This window comes from Notechis scutatus, chromosome 1 (assembly GCF_049901735.1).
Source record: "Notechis scutatus isolate UNSWTSFEM ecotype Mainland chromosome 1, rNotScu1.2, whole genome shotgun sequence".
Classification (NCBI taxonomy): domain Eukaryota; kingdom Metazoa; phylum Chordata; class Lepidosauria; order Squamata; family Elapidae; genus Notechis; species Notechis scutatus.
In genome coordinates, this window is record NC_142009.1 from 176318053 (window position 1) to 176341926 (window position 23874).

Here is a 23874-nt window from a genome sequence, read left to right on the forward strand (position 1 = left end):
TTGTGGCAAGACAATTGTGAGACAAAACTCACCTAACAAATGTTTCACTTAGGAACAGAAATTTTGGGCTGAATTGTGGTCATAAGTAGAAGACTACCTGTACTGTTTCCTTAACATATGTTTTTATTTAAATACTGATGGGTTTTTTTTCTATGTTCAGAGGTTTTTTTTAATGAAAGAATTATATAATCCCCTGGCTGTATTTTAAAGTTGTGTGTGTGTGTGTGTGTGTGTGTGTGTGTGTCTTTTATATATATATATATATATATATATATATATATATATATATATATATATATATATATATATATATATATATATATATGGTGTTCGGCTTGGTTCGGGTATTTTCCCACGTCATTGTAGTTCTTTTAAAGTTGTAGCAACGTTTCAGCAGAATCTCATCTGCCATCATCAGGCTTCTGTATTGTGTCCGTCTGTGGGTCAGACTTTTACAGTGGTTTCAGATTTAAATTTGGGGCAGCCTATTGCTGTGCCAGAATGGTTTTTCTTCATCCTGATTGGTTGGGAGTCTTGGTCTGTGTTTATTGGTCTCGGAGTTTGCTGTGTTCTGCTTGATGGGTGTCTCTAATATCTTCTGTCTGTTTTTTGGCTCTTTTTGTATCTTGATTGGTGGCAGCATTGTGTTACTTTAATGGAGGCCTTTAGTGCAGCTTGGCTTCGGGTAAATGGACGGCTATCATTAGTTAGGAAGCTGGGTTTCATCTGGGTGCCTGGTTGGGGTGTGTTTGAGCTGGAGGTATCAGGGGGATCTGTTTGTGCCCAGGTGTTTGCCTGGCTTGTGGTGTGGATATTTTTGTTTGTGAGTGCAGGCTTCCAAATGATTGACAGCCTGGTGGAATCATCTCTTCTGTTCATGCTTTCTGGTCTTTTTTCAATCTCTATGGCTTCTCTGATGACTCTGTGGCTAGGGTTTTCCATAGTGGCCAGGGTTTTGGTGCCATTGAAGTTGATGCTATGACCTGTAGCTTCCATGTGTTGGACTAGTGAGGAAGTGTGTTCCAGCTTTTTGACTGCATTTTTGTGTTCATCCAGGCGGGTACTTATTCTTCTATTGGTCTGTCCAATGTATGTGGCCGGGCATGATGCACAGGGGACTTCGTATATGCCTTGGTTTTCCAGGTCAATTTTATCTTTGGGGTTGCTAAGGATGGCTGCTATTTTTCTGTCTGTTTTGAAGGCAGTCCTGATGTGATGTCTGTGTAGTACCTTACTAATTTTGTCTGTAGTACCTCTTATGTAGGGCAGGACAGCTGTTCCATAGGTCTGTTCATCTTCTGGGTCTCTATTATATAACTCTATTGTGTACACTACAAACCCTGAAAAGAGATAGCAGCATAATCATCCTCCCAGCAGACAAAGGAAATGCCACTGTAGTAATGGACAGAAAAGACTACGAAACAAAATTGACAGACCTACTCCAAGACTCCACATACAAATCCATAAACACAGACCCAACCACATATCTGGAAAAATTAACCAAGAAGAAAATTATAACCAGCCACATAAGCAAAGAGATCCAACACACGATTATACCCAGAGAGAAATCTTCCAGATGCCCCAAACTATACGGCCTCCCAAAAATACACAAAGAAGGCATACCTCTCAGACCCATAGTCAGCTCCAGAGGAGCACCACTACAAAACCTAGCCAAATACCTAGCAAAGCAGCTACAGCCCCATGCTGAAACAGCAGCTTCACATGTACAAAACTCATACCACTTCTTGGAAATGATCAAAGATCTACACGTGGAGCAAGAAGATCTGCTTGTAAGTTTTGACGTGGTTTCCTATTCACTCAAGTCCCGATAAAAGAGACCCTTGAAATCATCAAAAATAAATACCAACCAGCCAAACACCTCATGGAACTAACAGAACACTGCTTAACCAACACATATTTCATATACAAAGGACAAAGATACAAACAAATAGAAGGAGCCCCCATGGGATCACCACTGTCACCTGTCATTGCTAACCTGTTCATGGAAGAATTGAATCCAGAGCCCTGGCCAATGCCATCCTCAAACCCAAACTATGGTTAAGATACATCGATGACACATTCGTGATTTGGCCCCATGGACAAGAAAACCTAAACAATTTCCTAACACACCTAAACAGCGCACACCCCAAAATCAAGTTCACCATGGAAACAGAAACAAACAAACAACTACCATTCCTAGATGTACTAATCTACAAAAAAACAGATGGCACACTAGGACACACCATATACCAGAAGAAAACACACACCAACCGCTACCTCAACGCCCAATCCCACCACCACCCAGCACAGATAAACTCCGTGGCTAAAACACTAATTACCAGAACCAAACGCCTGGCAGACAAGACACACATTAAGGCTGAACTATGCACCCTGACTAAAGTACTGACAGCCAACGGCTTCCACAAAAGCAAAATCACCAGCTTGATCCACAAAAACACACTGAAACATAATAGAGACCCAGAAGATGAACAGACCTATGGAACAGCTGTCCTGCCCTACATAAGAGGTACTACAGACAAAATTAGTAAGGTACTACACAGACATCACATCAGGACTGCCTTCAAAACAGACAGAAAAATAGCAGCCATCCTTAGCAACCCCAAAGATAAAATTGACCTGGAAAACCAAGGCATATACGAAGTCCCCTGTGCATCATGCCCGCCACATACATTGGACAGACCAATAGAAGAATAAGTACCCGCCTGGATGAACACAAAAATGCAGTCAAAAAGCTGGAACACACTTCCTCACTAGTCCAACACATGGAAGCTACAGGTCATAGCATCAACTTCAATGGCACCAAAACCCTGGCCACTATGGAAAACCCTAGCCACAGAGTCATCAGAGAAGCCATAGAGATTGAAAAAGACCAGAAAGCATGAACAGAAGAGATGATTCCACCAGGCTGTCAATCATTTGGAAGCCTGCACTCACAAACAAAAAATATCCACACCACAAGCCAGGCAAACACCTGGGCACAAACAGATCCCCCTGATACCTCCAGCTCAAACACACCCCAACCAGGCACCCAGATGAAACCCAGCTTCCTAACTAATGATAGCCGTCCATTTACCCGAAGCCAAGCTGCACTAAAGGCCTCCATTAAAGTAACACAATGCTGCCAGCCAATCAAGATACAAAAAGAGCCAAAAAACAGACAGAAGATATCAGAGACACCCATCAAGCAGAACACAGCAAACTCCGAGACCAATAAACACAGACCAAGACTCCCAACCAATCAGGATGAAGAAAAAACCATTCTGGCACAGCAATAGGCTGCCCCAAATTTAAATCTGAAACCACTGTAAAAGTCTGACCCACAGACGGACATAATACAGAAGCCTGATGATGGCAGATGAGATTCTGCTGAAACGTTGCTACAACTTTAAAAGAACTACAATGACGTGGGAAAATACCCGAACCAAGCCGAACACCATACATGTAAGTACCCGCGAAAACTTAAGAAAACATATATATATATATATATATATATATATATATATATATATATATATATATATATATATATATATATATATATATATATATATACATATACATATACATATACATATACACACACACACACACACACACACACACACACACACACACACATCTTTTTAGCTAATAGTTTTTGGAGCACAATAATTTGGACTGGGGCTATTGTTCAAAATTAAATGGATAGATGGTTGCCCTGCTCCCTTCCTTTCATGCTGCAGCCTCCCTCACTCTGCAACTTCTCTTAGGCCAGAAAAAAAACAACAACCTAAGAGCTTCAAACATGAATAAATGCTTGAATAAGTATATTTTCAATTTATTTATTCATGATATGAATTTGCTCTTTAAGCTTATTTTTATTATATATCCATGATAGCCCATTTTTTCCTATTCAAAAGCTCTCAACATTGTTTTTGCTAGTCTCTTTGTTGAGACTGTTGCCCCTGTGAGTTTCATAGAATCCCGCTAGTATACTTTCCATGATGGCTTCTTAAAAGGTGGAAAAACAGACCTGAGTTGATGCCTCCCAAGCTTTCTCCAACCACATAAATCTGTTGTTGTTGCCCCTGGAATCTCTCCTACCCCATGGTGCCCTTGCCCAACGTCATGATATAAACATATTTTCAATGTTTACTATGGCTTTAACTAAGTAAAAACTATTTAAACATTAAAAAGGCGTGGTTCATTAAACATGGCCTTCGTCGTTTTCTGACTAGGCTACATTTTTCTCCACTTGCAAATGGTACCTATCTAACTTTTTTCAGGCTAGCCTTTAGCCCATTATGAAACCTATCCAGTAGTTGTGCTCTTCTCTTTTTAATGGCTCTTTTTAACCCATGAGTATTCTTTATGCATCACTCTTTTTTCATAATAACAGTCAAATGTTTCCCCCCCTTCCTTAAATTCAGTCATGGCCTACAGATGCTTTGCAGGCAGTTGCCTCTCGATCCCTGGGCGATATTGAAATGTCTGAAGAAACCCGATCTGGCTGCATTGATATGTGTAAAAAGTTTCATACCACAACCATTAATTTGTCTGAATTGTTCTATAATGAGCTCCAGCGACACAATTATGTAACACCAACTTCATACTTGGAATTAATTTCCACTTTCCAATCCCTGCTGGAAAAAAAGAGATCGTAAGTATGATTGATGTAACATTTGTTACCAAAAGTAATCTATCGTTTCTTCCACCACTGTCTCTCCACCTCTCCTATCCCCCATCTCAGCAGAGTCCAACAAGGGATGCATGTAAACAGAAATAATATACAATGCAGAGATCACACACACAAAAAGGCAGCTTTCCTTATACCAGATTAAAAACAATTGTTATAATTACTATATTGCAGCTGATAGAAGATAATATAGCATAAACTATCTGATGTTTAAATGGTTCAAGAATAAGAATGCGAATAAGAACTTGCTAGGTTACTTAGATGATAATTATTCCCAAGAAAAACTAAAAATAAAGTTTTATTTTTATTTTTTAAAATCTGTTTATCATAGGTATAACTGGCTTATAAATAAATGTCAAGTATGGTTCTTTGGAAAAATGTTTCAGATACACCCAGGGGTGGGATTCTACCAGTTGAACCGGTTGTTAACATTCTAAGCAGTTCGGAGAACCGGTTGTTAGAAGAAACTACTGGCCTAATCCTGTAAGGAAGGCAGGAAGGAAACATTCTGGTGTTGCTTACAGAAACTGCCTCTCCGTTAACCCTTATTACATTCTTGGCAGGACTAGACTTCCTGTCTCAGGAACGTCTCTGGAATTTTTTCCCCCTCCTTTGCTGGTACTTTGCTTGTGTGGAGTGACCATTCAAAATTACAATGGCACTGAAAAAAGTGACTTATGACCATTTTTCACACTTACGACTGTTACAGCATCCCCACAGTCATGAGAGGCCAGGCGAGGAGATGCGTGCCCCGATGTGAGTGATATTGAGTTGGCCACACCCAGCCAATAACATGACCACCAAGCCATGTCCACCCAGTCACATGACCACCAAGCCATGCCCACCACCTAAGCCACACCCACAGAACCGGTTGTTAAAAAATTTGAATCCCACCCCTGGATACACCTTTTTATTTTCTGTTTCATTTTTTTAATTTATATTTAAATTAATGAGGTTCTATTGTTGAATTTTACTGAATATTACATTTTCAATAGTTACTTTATAGGGGACTTATAGTTGGCTTACAGGGGCGATGGATGTCAATGTTTTTATTAAATAATAAAATAATAATATTTTGGGTTTGGTTCTGGAAGCTTGTCTTCATTTATTTGTTGTTTGAGTTAGCCCCCTGATGTGTGGTTCTTTTCTTTTGTTCAGAATAGCCTAAAATGCAGAATAAAATGAATATTATAAAAAAAGTGCTCCAAACAATATATAAATCAAAAAGCAAACAAAAATCTCCAGCCCCCAAATCTTGTAATGATTGCAGCTTTAGTTGACACCAATGGCAAGAAACTTTTGGAACCCTTTTGGAAAGCAACTGAAGAAGCATCACATCAACTAGGACTTAAGTCAATCATTTCAGGACTCAAGAAATACACTATAAATTTACTGAATTGGAAGAGGAATTTGTAGACGTAGTGCTGAGTAAAGACATAATGTCCCTCTTGATGGTTGTATGGGTGGGTGGATGTTTGGGGATGAAATTCATGATACCCTTATGACATCATTCAGATTCTACCTTCTGATTTATCTTCAGTGAGGTGATGAAACTGAAAAAGAGATATGAAGTGGGCTTGGAGAAATTGGACTCAGCTGCTGCCCAGGTGGCCACCATGCAGGTGGAACTGGAAGCCTTGCAGCCCCAGCTAAGGGTAGCGAGCAAGCAAGTGGATGACATGATGGTTGTTATTGAGAAAGAATCTTTGGAAGTTGCAAAGACGGAGAAGATTGTGAAGGCTGATGAAGAGGTAGCCAATGAACAAGCCATGGCTGCCAAAGCCATCAAAGATGAATGTGATGCAGATTTGGCAGAAGCTTTGCCAATCCTGGAAAGTGCATTAGCCGCTCTGGACACTCTGACTGCACAGGTATGGCCTCTGTTTCATTCTTGCTGAATTTCTTCATCTGAAAGAGGCAGGCATGCCGACTTATTCATATCTTGTGTTTTTATAGAGAAAGGTCAAGACTGACATAGCATTAATTTGTTACAGTGCTATAGGATTTTACTTTAGTCCCATTTAAAAGGTGGCCCTCTTCCTTAGAGGTAAGACATTGACGAATTCAGCATTGTTCTTCTAGAATTATTTGAAAGGTTGAGCAAGTCAGAAACATAAACAGACTTACTCGGTTTCAGTTATACTGAAAGAGAGAATGAAATAAGAGAGCGATAATGTCACTTTGCCTCAGATGGCAGGAGCAGAACCGGTGAGTTGAAGCAACAAGAAAGTAGATTGAGGTCTGGTGGAATTTCCTGATGATAAAAGCTGACAACCATTGGAATAGTTTACCGCAGGGGTTCCCAACCACCGGTCCGTGGACCGTGCACGGTCCGTGGAACAAGTCCTACTGGGCCGCTGGTTTGCTGGGCGCCGCCATCTTTTTGATGAAAAGTGCTTCCGGTGAGCTTTTCTGGGTAGAAAGCTCACGGAAGCACTTTTTCATCAAAAAGATGGCGGGCAGCGCTCGGTGAGCTTTTCCGGGTAGAAAGCTCACCGGAAGCACTTTTTCATCAAAAAAAGATGGCGGCGCCAGCGCTTCCGGTGAGCTTTTCCGTGTAGAAAGCTCACCGGAAGCACTTTTTCATCAAAAAGATGGCGGCGCCCAGCTAATGCGGTACCGGGCCGTGCCATAAAAAGGTTGGGGATACCGGGCGCGGCATAAGAAAGGTTGGGGATCACTGGTTTACCGCATAAAGTGGCATGTTTTCCTTCACTGGAGGTTTTAAAACAGAGGCCAGATTCATCTATCTAAAATGTCTTAGCAAATCTTGTAGCCAGGGTTGAAGGGATGACCTTGTTCTGAATTTGATTATTTTGTTTGGAATTTGTTCTATTTGAGGCAATTTATTGAAGATTCATGATAAGAAATGAAAGGAAAGATTGGGACACAAATTTATGTCCATTATAAATATTTTTTTTAAATGTTAAGTGCTAAAACTGAGGCTGAAATTGACCATTTGCTGTATATCTGAATTAGTTATCAGATACTCTTTGGCATCTGTCAGAATTGTTTGACATTTCCATTGGTCTACAAACAAAATCTAGCAGGGAATGTCAATGCTCACTGGATAATATTCACTAGTATGGGTATCCCAAGGATACTGACATAATGCTGAAAAACATTTGAATTAATTGAAATTGAAAAATAAGGGAGAAGGCTCATCACTTGTTACACAATTAAATGTAATGATACTTAATCCAGATTACTTAATCATAATCACATCACCAGAAATCCTATAAAAGATTGGAATGCAGTGAGACGATCATGTGCTTGGAAATAATAGACAGAATCAGTTCTCAAAACTAACTGCTAAAGTTAAGAAAATCACAGATTTCAATCTAACTATGCAAATTATATTTTTTCTTTTTAAAAAAGGGATTAAAATTGTTTTTTTGAGCAAAGCATTAAGAATATGTAGGTGCATGTGTGTGTATAGTGTGGGTCTGGTGAGTATCGCATGTGGCGCCTTAACCCAGCATTTGGTTCATCTCACTGCAGAAGGGGCCCATTAGGCCTCATGCATTCATGCCTAATTCTGTGCCAGCATGGAAGGCCTTCTTCTCCATTTAAAGACTGAGAATAGGTTGACCCATAAAATACGTGGGAAAAGATGGATGTGTAAATTGGAACTAATTTCTGAAACCGTTATTCTCCCTGACATGATATACACATGCATGCTTTTTAAAAAAGGGAATAATAGCAATAGCATTTAGACTTATATACTACTTCACAGTCCTTTACAGCCCTCTCTTACGTGATTTACAATGTTAGCATATTGCCGCCAACAATCTGGGGCCTCATGCTGATATTCTGTGTAGTCCAGGGGTGTCAAACTCACGTTGTCATGGCAGTGTCACATGACATATCAGGACTTTTCCTCCCTTTGCTAAACTAGGCGGGGCAGGGCCAGCGCATGATGCATCCAGCCTGCAGGCTGCGAGTTTGACATCCCTGATGTAGTACAAAACAAATTTTCTTCTGGATTTAAAACAATCTTTCTTACACAAATTTAAATTAATTTAAATTAATTACTTTTCACAACCTTTGTGAAGATCAATTTTTAAAGAAATTCTTATGGGATTGATAGGTTCTTGAACTTATGTTGGTTATGAAATGATTAAGAAAGTGGTTGAGTGATGGATAGATGTGTGACAGAAAGGTGAAAACAGCATCTTTGGCCACCTCACAATGATAAGGTAAACTCAAACCACCAATGGTCCTACTCTCAGGCTTGCAATGTAAAAATATGCAATGGAGAAGGAAAAAGGAGTTAAGAGGGAAAAAGTAAAGAAGATAAATTAGCTGGAGTTCCTGAAATGTTGTGATTCTTCTACTGGCCAGCAAAAGTGGAAATGGGCTTGTGGTCACCTGATTGGAAGTCCTTCTTGTTTGTCATGGGATTCTTAGTTTTGATATTCTTTGGAAAAAGTTCAGATGGTCTGTCATCAGAATGTGATGACATTTCTCTTAATGTTGTTTTCAAAATTAAAAATGCAATAGTTTTTTTTTTTGCTCCAATCTAATCTTTTGAATATAGGATATCACTGTTGTCAAGTCCATGAAGAGCCCCCCTGCTGGTGTGAAACTTGTTATGGAAGCCATTTGCATCCTGAAAGGGATTAAGGCAGATAAAATTCCAGATCCAACAGGCACTGGAAAAAAGATGGAAGATTTCTGGGGCCCAGCTAAGAAACTCCTTGGGGATATGCGATTTCTGCAATCACTTCATGAGTATGATAAGGACAACATACCTCCAGCTTACATGAATATCATTAGAAAACAGTACATCACTAATCCAGAGTTTGTTCCTGAAAAAGTTCGGAATGCTTCCACAGCTGCAGAAGGGCTGTGCAAATGGGTCATTGCCATGGACTCCTATGATAAGTAAGTCACGGTTTCAAATCATAATGTAAATGAAGAATGTTGGGCTGGGCTATGGGGAACCAGGTTGTGATTGTTTCTTCTCCCCAAGTGGTGACAGAAATTTGTGGGAATGCCGATATATAGTCTTCTTTACGAATAGAGAATATGGCAACATCATCTTGGTTTCTGTTTATTTCCAAATACATGTAGAAGCTGACAGCCATCCAGATTCATATCAATTAACTTTGCAGATTTTCCATTTACAGAAATTTGTACCTTTTCTACTAATTATACCCAAGATTCTCTTTTTCTTCTAGTCCTGTATGTAAAGCTCTGGTGCTGAGCTGATTCCCCCAGGGAATTCCCAAGCAGGATCTCTTTTGGTTCTTAGTTCAAACCTGTTGCCAAGTATTCCACCAGCAAGAGGCACTGAAAGGTGTTTTCCTTGTTTTCTGGGGCATCAAATTTTTTTAAAAAATATCCCCCACATATAACACTGGTACAATGACAACATTAAATGACACTAAGCTATTTTACTCAATGGTTAAAAATCTTCCAGTCTATCCTCTCTTGTAAAATTGATCAAGCGGTAAATTGATCAAGCTGTCTTTTTAATGATACAGAAGACTTGAAAAACCCAAACAGTCCAACTTTGTAAAACCCAAACAGTCCAACTCCTTGTCTTGGACTCAAATGGACTCCAATCAAATAGCTTTCTCTGCAAAGTCTCCTACAGTACATAGAACTTGCTCTTTTTCTCTGAGATTCTTCAATCTCTTCTGAATTACATCCTCTCCCATTTGGCCCATCTCAATCCTTTCAAGGCAGGTCTTCTGGTCTCAAACCTCCCCCAGCAGAATCCACTAGACTAGGTGACTTGTCTCATGGATGAACATTTAGCCCTGTCTTTGGTTGATCTGCCGATGGATGCTCCTGATTCCTTTGCATTCTTGTGCAAAGCTGCAGGGTGTGGAATCCCAAGGGGAAAAACTGTACCATGTTTGTTTTGCCTTTTATTCTTATTGCCAGCAGAGCACGTTCCTGGTGCCCTCTCTTTCTTTCTTTGCTTCCTTGCTTCACTTAAACATGGGGCTTTTATATGGTTCTGAGATGAATTTCTGCTTATGTTTCAATCTATTGTCTTTCTCTCCCTTCTGTCTCCCCCCACACTTTCTCACTACTCAGAAATCTTAACACCAACATCAGAATATCTGGAATATCAAGTAAGAGTTTCCTACCTCTTCCTATCAACTCTGCCTCTATTTACCTCCCATCTCAGTTAATCCTTTTCTTGCATCCTGTTGTTTAGCTTAAGAAACTTTCCCAGCTTGCATTAACTATTGGCATGATTATGTTTATTTTGCATATATGCTTAACAGAATATTTGAGCACTGTTTTATGGATGGGTTCTTTTTTACATAACAAGTGAACAGATAGCAGATTTACATATATTTATTTATATCCTGCCTTTATTATTTTAATAAATAACTCAAGGCAGCAAACATACATAATACTCCTTCCTCCTATTTTCCTCATAACAACCTTATGAGGTAGGTTGGCCTGCCTGAGAAGAGTGACTTATCTAAGATTGCCCAGCTGGGTTTCATGTCTAAGATTGGACTAGACCAGGGATCGCCAACCTTTTGGACCTCAGGGATCACTAAACTCATTATTTTAAATCCCATGGACCACTAATATGAATTTTGACTGACGGTAGCTTGCTGATGTTTTCCCACGGTCTCTGCGGAAAGGAAAATCCCCCAAAAAGTCTGCAGAAAAATTCCCCACTCCGTTTTCTTACTGATCGTTCATTCTTTATTTGGGATTGCAGGATACCATATCCAACTCCGTTCTCAGGGGGAGACAGAGAGAGAGAGAGAGAGAGAGAGACTTTTGGCTTCATGCAAGGAAAGCAGCAGAAGCAGCAGAAGTCTTTCTTTCTCTCCCCCAAACTCCGCCAGAAATGAGTCTTTGTGAGACTTATCATGCTGACACAGCCTCTTGGAGCAGGATGCCTTTCAGGATTCCAAAGACTCATTTCTGGTGCAGTTTGGGGGAGAGAAAGACTTGCTGCTTTCCTTGCGTGCAGCCAAAAGCAGAAGAAAGAAGCGGAAAGAAGCAGCCCAGTGGCCAGGTCAGGTGCATGGGGTGTGTGGGGCAAGTTCCCTCCCTCCGCCCTTTCCCCCCTCCCCTCACTACCACATGTTCGCAATGCAAGTGACACAAGCCTTGTGTTCCCACGGGCCATGTGGGCAGCGCAGCGCAGCCTTGTGTTCCTGCACAGCCTGGATTAATTGCTTTGGGGGTGATTTCTCTGCGGACCACCAAAATTTTCTCACGGACCACCAATGGTCCCCGGCCCACTGGTTAGCAACTACTGGACTAGAACTCACAGTCTCCTGGTTTCTAGTCCAGCACCTCAACCATTAACACCAAACTGGCTCTCATATATCTATCTCTGTCTCTATCTATCATTATATACCTACATATACTATATAAGCATGTATTTCTCTCTTTTTTCTTTCTCTAAAAATGTGAACAGATGTAGATCCTACATCATTCACAGAGTCAAAGATATCTGAATATATCACATTTTTTACTTGTAGCCTAGCAACATTTGGATTTTAAAGAATATTGCTAACACAAAGAATAAGAGAGAGGACCTGAATTTGACAAGGCAAAGGACAACATCATATCCCAATTATCAAATAATTAAAGTGCTTAGGACTTAACTTTGTTCAAATTTTCTTCCAGGGTTTTCATATTTTTTTAAGGAAGACAGTTAACGGTCCATAAGTCATGTGATATTTTGAATTGCAGATAAGAATTTCTATTGCCTTGTTAGTGAAGTCACTGTATACTGTATATGCAGGAATGTCCGTATGTGTTTATGTAACATGTGCAGAAAGAGTAGATAGATGGAATAGTATTTGCATGTGGATGTAACAAAGATTACATCCTTAATTGTTGTTGTTGTTTCAGAGTGGCAAAAGTTGTTGCCCCCAAAAAGATAAAACTCAATGCAGCTGAAGGGGAACTGAAAATTGCTATGGATGGTTTGAGAAAAAAGCAAGCAGCTCTGAAGGAAGTTCAATACAAGCTAGCACAACTACAGAAGACTCTGGAACAAAAAAAGCAGGAAAAAGCTGACTTAGAAAACCAAGTAAGTAACAACCAATTTAAAATATCAAAAATGCAAACAAGAAGTCTATGCCATCACTTCAATTTTTTTTGTTTCTCTGCTTCTTCATTTATTTTCCCTTTTTCACAACCCTGCTCAGGATATTTATCAAATGCTCTCAAAGAGCATTGTTCTCTTGTCTTTCTGAATTAAAAATATGCAGATTATCTACCAGATCTCTAAAGTAGACCTGAGGTTGTTAGGTCTGAGATGTATATTGCTTAAATGTACATTGCTTAAACTTTCTAAAGGTAAAAAGGATATAAACAAAACCAATTAGTGGTTAAATGGAGCTTAAATCTTTACACCCTGGTGCACACCCTGGTGCAGTTAGTTTCCTGGATGGCAGATTATAAAGACCTGAGCATGACAATATGCAGAGTGCATAAAGATATTTTATTTTTGTATAGGAAACTCTATTTGGTTTTTTGACAATTCAGAGGAGCAGCTGGATTTCCCTTAGTTAAATGGATAATTTTTGTGTGGGAGGATACTTGGAGAGGTCAGAAAGTTTGATTTTGTGATGGCATATGCTCAACTACAATTCTTCCCTTCCTATATTGAGCAGGCTTGCTGGAATAAATGAGGAAGTAAAGCCTTCCAGCACACCTGTGTATACACCGCTGGGTTTTACTCTTCTTTGCATCAGGGTACTACTTGGCCTGGTCTGTCCATACTCCTTTATTGTTAATGGACTACTAGCCTAGAGCACAAAGCAAGCATGGAGAGGCATGTTTACCATAGGACACAGTTTAACCTTTTTTGGAAAAAGAGGAATCAACTGAATAAAGAGATGCTTTCCCTAAAGTTTCACCTGCTGGATACCGACTAGGATTAGGAAGTTGACACATTTTATTTGTTTGTTTGTTTACTTGATCATTACATTTGTTTGCCTCCCGTCTCACCACAAGGCATGAGGAAAGTACTAAGTTAGGGAAGGTTATTCAAGAGCCAAGGAGTTAAAAAAAAAAGTGCCTCCATTCCACACAGCTGGTACTGCAGCTAGTTCAATGTTAAACATTTATTAGAGAAAATAGTTTTGACAAATTGCCAGACAGAAAGCTCCTTATGCATTCAATTCATGGGCCACATCTGTGTAAGAATGACCTTTATAACTCAATGTCATGCTCTTGTATGATATGTATTCCTTTTTGAGATGCAACTGTTTTTGGTATTGCATATAAATCCATTATCAATTTCGCACTGCAAAGTGAAGGCAATAATTTATTTGAAGGCAAGAAGAATGGAAATACTATTGACCTTGTTGAATTTCATCTGTGACAATTTGTCACACACATTTCTCTCATTTTTTCTATCTTGGGATTTCAAATATAAAAACTTTTAGATGATGATGGTGGTGGTGGTAATAATAATAAGCAATACATACTGTATATAAAATTTTCATAAGCATTGAAAGTAAAGCATGTAGTAATATTAGTTGGGATGGCTTTGCTTAAAGTTTATATTTTGATTTTAAGGTTGACCTGTGTAGCAAAAAGCTAGACCGAGCAGAAAAATTACTTGGTGGCCTTGGGGGTGAGAAAACCCGTTGGAGCCAGGCAGCTTTGCAACTGGGGAAACAATATGTCAATTTGACAGGCGATATCCTCATCTCATCTGGCATTGTAGCTTACCTGGGAGCCTTCACATCGCACTACCGACAAGTAAGGAATGAACGAACAATTGAATAAATGTATGAAGTTTAGTAAGCTAAATGTTTCCGCAGCAAATAAGCAATAGTTTTTACTCAATATCCAAGCATATACCTTTACTTCATTTTTAAAAATAAAAGCATTGATATGAAAACAACACATGAGAAAATTATGAAGGTATCATTGTTAAAGAAGCATTTTTAAATTTAGCATAGTCATCTTTAGCTTTGGTACACCATAACTGCCAACTAATATAGACCATTGGTGAGACTTTTCTTAAACTTGGCCTTTAGTATTGTTGGGTTGTAACTCACACTATCTTTAATTATTGGCAGTTATTATTGGCTAGAGATTGATATGTTATCATTCAACTATATATGGGAAATGTTGTTTTAAGGAAAAATGACCTGTATTAATTTTGAGATGTTCCACATACAAGGGCTGCCATGGAATTCCGCATGAGAAAAAGTACATGACTGACCTGTACTTGAACTTAGCTACAGTTCCTGACATTTCTGTGCAGATTTGGATATAGTCCTTTTTGCAAAATCCCAAAGAGCCACTGCCAATCAGTGCAGACGATATAGAGACAGAAGGACTAATGGCCTGACTCAAAATAAACAGTTCCATAAGCAACAACTCTTCCCTTTAGAATCTGCGATATTTCATAAGAAAGCAGTCAAGTAAAATATTTTGTCTGCAGTAACTAAACTTAAGGACTATGGCAAAATACTTGGAGAAAACCATGGATGCTCAGGATTTCTCATATGTTTCAACTTAATTTCTTGGCTCATTTTTGAGCTGTTCATAAGAGCTGTTTCTAAATTGGCAAAGCACCGATAGGCTTAATTACACATTGTATTCTCCGTATAAATCACTTCTTAAGGTTGATAAGATACACACACCATGTAGAGACATTTGTAAGTAGCCTTAAAAATTCTTGGTGTTCTAAAAAGTTTAAGAATTTAGACAGTTCTGATTTTCATAGTTCTGAAATATGAAACATAACATGTTCTAACCTCAGCCCACAACAATTTGTGACTGTCTCATTGGAAGCCATGGGAGATTTTTAAATCTTTTCCTAGTTTCAGTGGGAATTAATCATAATGCTTTAGTGGGATCAGAGCTAATATACATCATAACTCAGGCCCATGGAGAAGTTAGATTAAGTTTATGACTCTCCCAAATTGCAAACTATGGCTGCACAATTATGTTTTCCTTCATTGGACCAATGCAGCAATGAAGCTATTAGGAAAGTATAATAGCATTGAGACATTTATAAGGATAATAATAAAAAATATTTCATACTTGAATCCTATGTTTTGCTTTTGTGTCAGAGGGAAGCATTGTACAGTCATTTTCATTCTTTTGAAATTCCTCCATCCATAAACAATATTCTTTCCTTTGTTAATTTCTTAAGAAATGAATGGGGATTTGTAGAGGTTAAGTATGAAATACAAGCAATAATTCTGGTAGGGAAAAAGAATAGCATATTTTTATGGTTTATTTTATATTCCCTACAAAATAGATTTAAGTTATTCTTATTCTCCATAGTTAACTTGATTTTATTAACAAGTGACAGGCAATTATCCTTAAATCAATATTTTGAGTAAGATAAACATTTAGTTGGGGTTACTGCCTAAATAATTTCAAAGTTCTTTGAAAATTATTTTACGTTGTAATCAGTTCCCAGGTTCAACATTTCAAACAGTATAGCTAATTTATTCCATGGCATGGCAGATTTCTATGAATATATAGATCATATGAATAGATCCTTCCAGTTGCTAACTTTCTCTGAAGGCATATTCACTTCCATTTCTACTTAAGACTATCTGATTTAATTTCCTTATTTCCAACTTTGTTAATATAAAAGCACTCTGTCTTCACAGTAATTATGTTTTCTACCTATTATGAATTATATTTGTTTCTGTGGGAAAGAAGTAGTTGGAACAGCTCTGTCTGGATATTCCTATCCTGCCCAGAACAACCAAACTCCATCTCTGTGGGAAGGATTCCAGGGAAAAGGAAGATAAAATCAGATGACTTTTAGCTGTTCTGCCTTCCTTTTCAGTTCTCATTTTCATCTTTCCATGAGAAAAAGTAAAACAGGTGAAAAGCCGGCTTTGCTAGAATTTTTTGCTTTCTGTTCTTGCCCAAATATTCAAATCTACCAGTCTCCAGCTAGACTGTTAAAAAAAATCCTGATGCTTTGTGGCTCAAATATTTTAATTTATTTAAATAAAAGCATTAAATCACATTGACAGAAAAACAAAAGCATCAACTGCATCAGAACACAAATTCCTTTACATTATTCATGAACAGTTCTGTGCCTATTAAGTGTCCCCCAACCCGCTCCTGGTGCATGCTCCTTACCTCTCTCCCAAAAAGTCTGTTTCAATCATAGCATGATCAATTTTCTGCTGTTCAACAGATTTTGATGTAGGCCATAAATCGCCTAGAAGGCTTTTATCCCCAAAATGAGATATATACACCTGATCCATCTGGATGAATAATATATACCTCTGACACATCTAAACTAGATGCTGAGAAATTCCAATTGAATATCCCACACTTTTATGTGTTTGAGAGCTTTCTAGATTGATCCTAGAAACATACCCAGTCATACTGTTTAACAACTGAAACCATTATTTGCACTGTAACTTTTAATGTCATAAACTGTTAATTAAGGCCTTCTGCTTCTGACTGTAGCTTTCACTAAGTACATGATGTCTAATCTCCAGAATACCAGGTTTATACATCTCTAGATTTAAGGCCTTGTTGATAAACCGTATCTGGTATCTTTCACTATATACAATTCTGAGTTCGCTGCATGATTATGATGTTCCTCCCCAAAGGATTGTGGAAGAAATGGATAAAAACAGGGCTAATTGGATGGCGAAAGGCAAAAAAATGTGATATGTTCATTTTAAGTTTCATTAAACAAATAACTAAAATGCTTCTTGGGAATAATTTTGTAAGAATCACATTAATACTTTTTGGTAGAAGGCATTGAATGAAAAACGATCAAAAAGGAACTCAAATTTGTCCCAGCAAACTGTCAAGAGGGACAAGTCACTGATGCTGCCAATGAGCCTCATTTTTCAGAATAGCTGCCCAATGTTTAATATTCTTCCTTTTCAGAATCAAGCCCGGGACTGGATATTGACATGCAAAGCCAGAGGCATTCCCTGCTCGGATGATTTTTCTCTAACTACAACTTTAGGAGAAGCCGTGAAAATCAGAGCTTGGAACATAGCTGGGTTGCCTTCCGATTTATTTTCCGTTGATAATGGTATTATTATCTCGTAAGTAACAGAAGCTTCAGATAGGCATACTTTATTTCTTTGGAGAGTATTGTATGCTATTTTCTACTTGTAGGGGCGCAATAAGATATTATTGTACATTTTTTCATTTAAAAAACATAATATGCACTGTTCAGTAGTGAAGAGCTTGGTTGGCGTGCAAAAGGTCTCAGGACATAATCCTTCACATTTAAAGCATTCTCTAAATTTTCATCCTGTAGTTTGTTGGCTGATGAAATCTCAAATTACAAGCCAGTGTGGTTTCTGAACATGCTGGTTTGGAATTCTAGAAGAAAGCCAGATTGAGAAGATCTAAATGTCTAAAATCTAAAACAAAATTGTAGAGCTATAGAAAACCTTGATTGGAAGTATTAATACTGGCCCAAAAGTATTAACTCAGTGCTCATACTTTCCTTGGATTAAATGCAATCATTTTATTGTTTCATGAAGTTATAGTCTTTAGATTAAAGCACCTGTTATTCTTATGTTAAATATATGCAGAGATTCATACATGAGTTTGCTAGTATACCTGTTTTGTAAGGCAACCTTTCCCGACTGAAATAGTGTTATAGATGCCAATACCTGCTTCCACTTCCAGATCCAGTCACAACAAATGTCGTTCAATGTTCACTTGAAAGAGATAGGGTCCTGAGGCTACTTGGTCCTGCTCCATGCTAAGATCACCACCAGTTCTTCCTTCCTGATCTTTATGGATTTGTGGAAAGATATGAACAGCAGCCTATAGCAATATACTTTTAACTTCCTTAAATCACTCAAATAAACTGGATGATTAAGGCTGTTGACCATGTGGATTAGCATTTGCATATAGAACTCCCTTTGTATTGACTACAGATCTGCTTGTTTAGTGATCTGGGGAGTGAAGTCAACACTGCGCTGAAATCGAGACACAACTCATGAATGCAGGAAGGCCTATATGAAAGGAATGTGGAGCAGCCATTCATTTTCTTTTGTTCCGTGGATAGCAATAACTAGCATGGGGGGAAAAAACTCTGAATGAAGGACATGTGCTAGTCATTTCTACAAAAAGAAGGGAGTTCTATTTTCCCCTTGGATTATATCTCACACCTTCATGGACTATGAGATGCTGGCTTGTTTCCAAGGGCCCAGAAAGTGAAAGCATAAAACTGGAAGGAAATAGGTACTTTTTCACAAGGAAGTCAAGAGAGAATTCTTGACACTGTTCGGCACAGGTATGGCTCACAAAATACAGGTGAAACTCAAAAAATTAGAATATCGTGCAAAAGTTCATTTATTTCAGTAACGCAACTTAAAAGGTGAAACTAATATATGAGATAGACTCATTACATGCAAAGCAAGATAGTTCAAGCCGTGATTTGTCATAATTGTGATGATTATGGCTTACAGCTCATGAAAACCCCAAATCCACAATCTCAGAAAATTAGAATATTACATGCAATCAATAAAACAAGGATTGTACATAAAACAATATCGGACCTCTGAAAAGTATAAGCATGCATATGTACTCAGTACTTGGTTTGGGCCCCTTTTTCAGCAATTACTGCCTCAATGCAGCATGGCATGGAAGCTATCAGCCTGCGCCATTGCTGAGGTGTTATGGAAGACCAGGATGCTTCAATAGCGGCCTTCAGCTCTTCTGCATTGTTCAGTCTCATGTCTCTCATCTTTCTCTTGGCAATGCCCCATAGATTCTCTATGGGGTTTAGGTCAGGTGAGTTTGCTGGCCAATTAAGCACAGTAATCCCACGGTCATTGAACCAGATTTTGGTGCTTTTGGCAGTGTGGGCAGGTGCCAAGTCCTGCTGGAAAATGAAGTCAGCATCTCCATAAAGCTCGTCTGTAGAAGGAAGCATGAAGTGCTCCAAAATCTCCTGGTAGACGACTGCGTTGACCCTGGACTTAATGAAGCACAGTGGACCAACACCAGCAGATGACATGGCTCCCCAAATCAACACAGACTGTGGAAACTTCACACTGGACTTCAAGCATCTTGCAGTGTGTGCCTCTCCATTCTTCCTCCAGACTCTGGGTCCTTGGTTTCCAAATGAGATGCAAAAGTTGCTCTCATCAAAAAAGAGGACCTTGGACCACTGAGCAACAGACCAGTTCTGTTTTTCTTTAGCCCAGGTAAGGCGCCTCTGACGTTTGTTGTTCAGGAGCGGCTTGACAAGAGGAATACAACATTTGAAGCCCATGTCCAGGATCCGTCTGTATGTGGTGGCTCTTGATGCACTGACTCCAGCCTCAGTCCACTCGTGAAAGTCCCCAACACTTTTGAATGGCCTTTTCCTGACAATCCTCTCCAGGCTGCGGTCATCCCTGCTGCTTGTGCACCTTTTTCTTCCACACTTTTCCCTTCCACATAACTTTCTATTAATGTCCTTAGATACAGCACTTTGGGAACATCCCACTTCTTTTGCAATTATCTTTTGAATTATGGAGGGTGTCAATGATGGTTTTCTGCACAACTGTCAGGCCAGCAGTCTTTCCCATGATTGTGCTTCCTACTGAACCTGACTGAGAGAACATTTAAAGGCTCAGGAACCCTTTGCAGATGTTATGGCTTAATTAGCTGATTAGAGCGGGACACTTTGAGCTGGAATATTGCACCTTTTCACAATATTCTAATTTTCTGAGATTGTGGATTTGGGGTTTTCATGAGCTGTAAGCCATAATCATCTCAATTATGACAAATCACAGCTTGAACTATCTTGCTTTGCATGTAATGAGTCTATCTCATATATTAGTTTCACCTTTTAAGTTGCATTACTGAAATAAATGAACTTTTGCATGATATTCTAATTTTTCGAGTTTCACCTGTACTTATTTCCATATCGGGATCTTGTAAATATGTTCAGGTACAAGGGACAGATTGATATAGTGGTTAAGGCTTCTGGCTAGAACTCAACAGACAATGATTTATACACCCACCTTAGGCACAAAGCCAGTTGGGTGATGTTGGGCCAGGCACACTCTTTCAGCCCTAAGAAAGGAGGCAATGGCAAACCATTTCTGAAAGATCTTGCCAAGAAAATTTCAGGGACTTCTCTAGGCAGTCTTTGAAAATTGGACATGATTGCGTGGAAAGAAAAAAAAATCAAATACATAATAAAACCCCAAATGTGCCATGCAAATTCACAAAGTTGAGGTATTTCACTGTTTTCTCTCTCCAGAAATGCACGAAGATGGCCACTTATGATTGATCCTCAAGGTCAAGCAAACAAATGGGTGAAAAATATGGAAAAAGCCAACAGCTTGCATGTCATAAAGCTCAGTGACAGTGAATTTGTACGAACACTAGAAAACTGTGTTCAGTTTGGTACACCTGGTAAGCTATCAAGTCTTTAAAAGTAGATTTTTCTTGCAAATTTGCAAAGTACATGGTTAATTTTTATAATAGTTGGAATCATTTAGATGTAAAGAAATGCATCAGATAGTAAAACATTTTACATTTCAAAACCAATTAACAATCCTCCAAATTGAGAAAAACGTATAAACAAGTGGGGATTTAGGAATAACATCTCATCTGATATTTCCCACAATAAATATATCTTTGGCATTATACAGATTGTATGTTCCATTTGAAGAGCAAAATTAAAACTGATGAAGTTTGACCATATTGCACATATGTTTTCAGTTTTATCCATCACTTATAACATCCTTGTGGAACTGAAGGAATTTTCTCTTAATTTCTTTTTAGGCTTTGCTTTTAAAGCCTTATATATCTCATGACATGCTGATTCAGTTCTATACTTGGTCTTTGTTACCATGTAGTACTTCCATTTCCTACACACTCTTATTCATTCAACTTGCATAATTTTATCTCTTTGGACACTCCTATCCGAAAAGTATAAAAAATATTGTATTGGTTATCTGAGGGATTGTCTCTTGCCAGTCACATCTACCCAACCCACCAAAGCAAGGAAACAAGGAATGTTGTGGGTCTCATCCCCTAGGGAGATACACCTGGTGGGACCCAGAAGAAGGGCCTTCTCTGTGATGGCTCCTTCTCTCTGGAACTTCATTCCCCCAGAGATTAGAATGGCCTCCGTTCTAACACTCTTCCAGAAGGCACTGAAGACCTGGTTCTGCCAGCGGGCCTGGAGAATGTATTAAATGGCTCATGTGAAGTGCTGTCACCAGGAAGGGGAATTATTTTATTATATTTTATTAATTTATTATATGATTCTCTCTTTTATTAGTTTTATTGTTTTTATATGAGGTTTTATATTCTTGTAAGCCACCTTGAATAGCCATGTGTGAATAGGCTGCAATATAAATTTCCAAATAAATAAATAAATGTACCGGCACTATATTTCCAACCATTTATTTTCCAAATTTTATAATAGAGGTTCCTTATTCTTTCCTGTGTTAAATGTTACAGTGATCGTATTTTATTAGTGGCGGTCATATTTAACAGTACAGGTAGGCACTTGGAGTTAGCGTGCAAATGTTTATATTTTCTATTCATCTTCCAAATATTGAGTCTTCAAGACTGCTTTCTGCTTCAGTTTACTGATGTACCTATAACATTGTTTGTGCTTTGTGTCCTTTGTTCTTGCATCTGGTAAATTTACGGTTTGTCTCAATTTCCTGGCTGAATCGAAGTGCTGCTAGAAAATGTCGCCGAAGAGTTGGACCCCATTCTGGAGCCTCTTCTGCTTAAGCAGACTTTCAAGCAGGGTGGTAGCATCTGCATCCGCCTTGGGGATTCTACCATTGAATATGCTCCGGACTTTCGCTTTTACATTACAACCAAGCTGCGAAACCCCCATTACCTCCCAGAAACCTCCGTCAAAGTGAGCATTTTGCCTGGGAACATCAGGCGGTTGGCTTTTGTTTCATAAGCAAGTGGATGATCTTATTAGAAGTACCACAACCCCCTTCCGTAACCTTCTCCCTATGCATTTGCATGCATATATACAGTAATAGCAATAGCACCTATACTGCTTTACAGCCGTCTCTAAGCAGTTTACAGAGTCAGCCTATTGCCCCCCAATTTGGGTCCTCATTTTACCCACCTTGGAAGGCTGAGTCAACCTTGAGCCTAGCGAGATTTGAACTGGCAAATTGCAGTCAGCTGGCAGTCAGCAGAAGTAGCCTGCAGTCCTGCATTCTAACCACTGTGTGACTCATAGCAATAGCACTGAGACTTATATACCACTTCACAGTGCTTTTATAGCCCTCTCTAAGTGGTTTACAGAGTCAGCATATCGTCCCCCAGCAATCTGGGTCCTCATTTTACTGACCTCGGAAGGAAGGAAGGCTGAGTCAATCTTGAGCCGGTGTGACTTGAACTGCTGAATTGCTGGCCATCGGCAGAAGTAGCCTGTAACCACTGTGCTGCCACAGCTCATAATGATAATGCATATATAACCTTAATATGAGCAGATGCTTTTTTCCATTCTCTCACTCTGACATATATGTGAGTGATAATGTGTATTATATATAATTTTAAAAATATTTAAGCATATTAAGACTAATACAAAGGATCTAACAATGGGAAGAAGGCAGTAAAAATGACAAAGACTGAATTGAATAGGCCATTATCTTCCATGGATCAATTTCAAAGGTCCTCTTGTGTTCTGAGCAGATCTCATCTTTGTCACTAACAAAAGTCAGTTCAGTCCAGGGTAAATCCTACCATTAGATTAAAAGCTCCACTATTATATTTTCTTTCTTTCTTTATTTTTCTATATTGCTGTAAGAATCTCTTTATTGCTGCCCTTATCACTACACTCTGCCTCCCAATCTCCTACTATGAGCCATGGTGGCACAGTGGTTAGAATGCAGTATTGCTGGCTAATTCTATCGATTGCCAGCAGTTCGATCCTGATCAGCTCAAGGTTGACTCAGCCTTCCATCCTTCCGAGGTTGGTAAAATGAGGACCCACATGTTGACTCTGTAAACTGCTTAGAGAGGGCTGTAAAGCATTGTAAAGCGGTATATAAGTCTAAGTGCTATTGCTATTGCTATAGGAATGTGAAAACCCCAGTATAATCCATTGACACCCAACCATTCTCATATTTGCATTTGCTTTTTGGGAGTGGGAGGAACCAAACAGCCACTATGAGGAAGAAGAGAAAAAGCACCAATGCCTTGGTTTCAGGAGGGGGAAATTGGAACAGGAAGCTGGAGGTAGGAGTTCCCATCAATCAGACTTTGCCAGCCTTGCA

At 38.9% G+C, this 23874-nt stretch overlaps 1 protein-coding gene across 1 annotated transcript in view; it reads left to right on the forward strand.

Moving 5' to 3' along the window:
- Window positions 1-23874, forward strand: part of DNAH7 (dynein axonemal heavy chain 7) — a 158490-nt gene that overhangs the window by 100020 nt on the left and 34596 nt on the right. The window contains exons 41-48 of the mRNA XM_087949540.1: window positions 4431-4660; window positions 6237-6567; window positions 9237-9583; window positions 12545-12725; window positions 14222-14407; window positions 17537-17700; window positions 20871-21025; window positions 22306-22496. Of these exons, the coding sequence (XP_087805666.1) occupies window positions 4431-4660; window positions 6237-6567; window positions 9237-9583; window positions 12545-12725; window positions 14222-14407; window positions 17537-17700; window positions 20871-21025; window positions 22306-22496 (1785 nt within the window). The remainder of the gene's footprint in view (window positions 1-4430; window positions 4661-6236; window positions 6568-9236; window positions 9584-12544; window positions 12726-14221; window positions 14408-17536; window positions 17701-20870; window positions 21026-22305; window positions 22497-23874) is intronic.